Source organism: Tupaia chinensis, unplaced genomic scaffold (genome assembly GCF_000334495.1).
Source record: "Tupaia chinensis unplaced genomic scaffold, TupChi_1.0 Scaffold000330_1, whole genome shotgun sequence".
Lineage (NCBI taxonomy): Eukaryota > Metazoa > Chordata > Mammalia > Scandentia > Tupaiidae > Tupaia > Tupaia belangeri.
This window is the reverse complement of record NW_006159824.1, coordinates 2,231,479-2,235,595: the sequence shown is the minus strand read 5'-3', so window position 1 is coordinate 2,235,595 and position 4,117 is coordinate 2,231,479. Positions and strand designations below refer to the sequence as shown.

The 4,117-nt window shown below is 53.5% G+C and overlaps 1 protein-coding gene across 1 annotated transcript in view; it reads right to left on the bottom strand.

The window, feature by feature from the left end:
• Positions 1–4,111, bottom strand: part of PLD2 (phospholipase D2) — a gene marked incomplete in the record, with an annotated part of 13,505 nt that extends 9,394 nt beyond the window's left edge. The window contains 9 exon segments of the mRNA XM_027773182.1: positions 1,595–1,744; positions 2,236–2,388; positions 2,480–2,572; positions 2,714–2,772; positions 2,915–2,980; positions 3,067–3,178; positions 3,569–3,711; positions 3,817–3,947; positions 4,033–4,111. Of these exon segments, the coding sequence (XP_027628983.1) occupies positions 1,595–1,744; positions 2,236–2,388; positions 2,480–2,572; positions 2,714–2,772; positions 2,915–2,980; positions 3,067–3,178; positions 3,569–3,711; positions 3,817–3,947; positions 4,033–4,078 (953 nt within the window).
• Positions 4,112–4,117: the final 6 nt, after the last annotated feature.

Below are 4,117 nucleotides of genomic sequence, written 5' to 3'. Positions count from 1 at the left end.
GGCGCGTGTGCGTGCATGCCCAGGATCCTGAGAGGAGAATGGAGGAGAAGGGACTGCGGCGTGGCCATCCCCCCTGGGGGGTGATTTCTCTTTCTGTCTCTCTGTCTCTCTCTGTCTGTCTGGCGAGCACACGTGGCCTATAGCAAAAAAACCTCTCCCCAAAAAAAAGGATTTTGGACATGCACATACACATGCCTGGGGTGAGTTTAAGCTGCCAGGTTCAGGACTTGAACCATGGCTGACTATATGGGAGTCCAGTGTTGTAACCATTACACTATCTGCTGGTCCCAATAATTTTTTTTTAAGAGAGATTTTTGCTATCGGGCACGTGAGCTCACCAGAGAGACAGAGAGCAAGAACTCAACCCCCGGGGGGGGATGGCCACACCACAATCCCTATTCCTCCATTCTCCTCTTGGGATTTTGGGCACGCAAACACACGTGCCTGGTGTTAGTTTCAAGCCTCTGGGTCTGCCCACTTGTCCATGTGGGAGTCCAGTGATATATGCCATCTGTTGGTCCCAATAAGCAGATAATTTAAAATAGTTCCTGGCGCATCCTAAATGCTACGTAAGAATTAGCTGTTTTTATTTTATGTTAAAAAACAATCTCAACACCACCTCCAAGAAAGAAAAAAAATCCTTGGTCTGGTCCCATGGCCTAGTGATTAAGGGAACCAAATCCCACACGGTTGACCACTATTCAGATCCGGGACACGGACTGTGCTTGAACAACACACTGGGCACATGTGTGTGCATGCCCCAAATCCCAGCAGGGTGGAGAAATGGAGAAGAGATTATGGTGTGACCACACCCCTTGGGGGGTGCTTTCTCTCCCACGCTTTCTCTCCTTCCCTCTCTGTCTCTCTGGCACACGCCCTCTGGCAATTAAAAAAACTATCCTTCCATGACTCCTTACAGTACCGTTCATAGGGAGTACCTTCCCTGCAAGATAGGTACTCCTGACTCTTAGAGTCCTCTGACCAGTCCACGTCACTCTGCAACTAAAATCACTCCTGGTGTTTCCCAAACACACCCGGCCATTTGTAGCTTCTCGGCCTGGACTGCCCTTCTGTTTTCTCTATCTTGCTACGACACCCTCAGGGTTTCTGTCTCCTGGAAGCCTGTCCTGACATTCCCGGCTGGGGCAGATGCTTCCCCTCTGAACGTGTTACCTTGTATATCTCATCAATACTCAGGATCACATTGTTTCATAATTGAGTCACTACTTCCCTAAACCAGAGAAGCCTGTGTTTTATTGCCTGCCCTGGACCTGGTGCATAGAAAATGTTTATTAAAAGATGGAATAAATCAGAGATTTGGGGAAATCAGCGAACAGAGAGGGTCAGGTGGTAAAGAGAGTTCAAAGGGTCCTAAGAGGTCAGAGAGGTCAGGGTAGAAGATTACCGAGTCTGGAGGTCAGAAAGGCCAGAGGAGAATCAGAAGATCAATGTGGTAAAAGAGACCTGGAGTCAGAGAGATTAGAGAAGTCAAAGGGCAGGCACTCATGAGGTCAGGAAGGGTTGGAGGAGGTAACAGAGAATCCAGGACTCAGAAAACCAACAGACAAACTCAGAAGGGATGTCAGTCTCTTACCATCGGGCCAAAGTCCCAGGCCGGGGTGGGGCGTAGCTGTCATGCCGGTGCAGCTGTAGGAAGTCTCTGCCTGGGCCCTGTGCCAGCTCTGTAATCTCTTGGCCCCACCACCGTGCCTGCCGGTAGCTGCTGCACTTGAGAATCAGGGACCTGGACAAGAACAATGAGATGGACCATTCATCCTGGCCCTCCACACCTAGGGTGTTGCCCAGACACCTCACTTTGGCTTTCCCATTTTCCCCCTTTGTCTTTAATCACAGCTTCACAAGGACAGGATGTATATTTGCCTTATTCATAGGTGGGTCCTCAGCAACTAATACTTTACCATGTACTTGGGTTTGAACGAATTAATAAATGAATAGAATTCCTTTTCTTTGATATGTTAAGTCTCTCCCCTGGGCTTATACTAACTCCCCTTCTGTGGGCCCACACTCTTAAGATCAATCTCAAGCATCTGGCTGGACCAGTTCCCTGGTTTAAAACTATGGCTGAGCCCCTCTAAAAAAACAAATAAACAAACAAAAATACTATGGTTGATTGACTGGATCCAGGGGAATGGAAAAAGCCTTCCTCTGTCCAGCAGTGACCTCTGATACTCAGCTCCCCTCAGGACTATGGGCTCTCACACCAGGGAGCCTTACCTGTGGGAAGTGTCGATCCGCACCCCATACCGCGCCTCTGTGCTTCTCTTCCCCACCTGCACTTCGAAGCCAGGGTCGAACAGCTGGACAAATGAGATGGCGCCGGTCTCGAGGCACATGTACAGCAAGAAGGAGTCCTTCACCACCAGCCACCTAGAGCAGAAGGACTCCGTGTGTGCCTCTGCTCTCGACGTCTCTGTCCTCAACGCCACCCACTGCCCAGCCACTGGCCCCCAACTCTCACCTCTTGGACCAGCGATAACAAACTTGGTCTCGACCACAGCAGGTGAGGCCGGGCACTCGGTGGCCACCTGAGCGCTTCCGAATCACCCCTTCCCTGTGGGGACAATCAGGAAGAGACGCTGGATGGAGACTCCAGACCTTCCGGCCTGTCCTGCCCTGTCTGCCCCATTCTTAGGCAGGGAGAGATGGAGAGTGATGTCTCAGGCAGGCTGCGTGAGGGGTGCCAGACACTCACAGTCCTTTGGAGCCCAGGTCTGGGATAAACGACAGCTGGCTGACTTCCAGGAACTCTGTCTGCAGAGGAAGATAAGAGGTCAGAGGACAGACCTGCCTTTCAATCTCTCAGACCCCAGGGACCTTAGCCCTTCTGTCTCTTTAGGGGTCGGATTATCCTGCTCCACCTCAGAAGACCCAGGTGTCCAGTGCTGGACCTCACCATGGCATGGTAGTTACGGTAGAAAGACATGGTCAGGAGGCGGTTGAGGTAATTCTCCAGGTATTTCTGCAATGGGGATGGGAGAGCGAGAGATGGGACCAGGCTGTTCGCACACCGAGCACCGTCCCCGGGGACCTGGTGTGTGGAAGTACCTGCTTGCTGGCTGCATGCCTCGTGGAGCCCTCGGGACCTCCTCGGGGTAGGGAGGGCATCTCTCTGTTGCCTGCCTCTCCCTCTCGGGCTGGAGAATAGGCAACAGCAAAGCTGTGGAAGGGATAGGGACGGTCGGGTTAAGAGCTGGGAGGCTGAGTGCCTGAGTTCCTGAGACACTGGAGATGGGGTCTTGGAGGAAGAGGGAGATCTTGGAGGTTGGCAAAGAAAGGTCCCCTGCCCTGGGAATGGAGACTAGAGAAGCAGCAGAGGCTGCCAAGGCATTTTGGGCATCCAGCCTGGCTGAGATACTGGCACAAAACCCACTGACAGAGAGAACTAAGCAAGGATGGTTTCCTGGTAACCGGGGTCAGGGGAAGGGGCCCAGTGCCCAGAGCTGGAGGAAAGTGTGTAGGGGAGGAAAGGGAGGTGGCCCTGGGAGTGATGGCTGCTGCAGGGTGAGGGGCATTTGCTCCTTGCAGGAAGCAGTCAGGTCCCCCTCACCGAGCCAGAGGGAGAAGACTCATCAAGACTTTGTGTCTAAGGAGGTCCCGATGCAGCTCCTGGAAATGACGGAACTTCTTCTTGGTCGTCCAGGTAAAGTCCCCATGAGTCAGTCGGACGGAATACAGAGTGCAGGTTCCCACCTAGAGGGTGTGAGGAACTGAATCCTGTCGTTCTCCAGTCGGGTCCCAGCACCCCTCACCTAGCGCCTTGGCCTTTCCTCCCCTGCCTCGTGCCAGCCCAGCTACCTTGGATCCGCTGGTGTACCGCTCAGTGCCCACCACCTGAGCTGTGACAGGGACCCCAGGCGCAAACACCAAGGGGTGCACTTTCAGAGGCTGAAGGTCATAGATGGCCAGGAAGGGGTGCATCCGATCAGCTGGGAGGAAAGTCCGAGACTGCAGACCCCAGAAGGCAGCAGCCCCCTCACCCTCCCCTCCCGGAGGGCCATTCGCCCCATGTACCTGGATCCTCTCCCTCCCTCAGAGTGTCCACCTCATCGGGCTCCATCTGTAACTGGCTTGAGTCCAGGTCGTCCCCAGAGGGAAA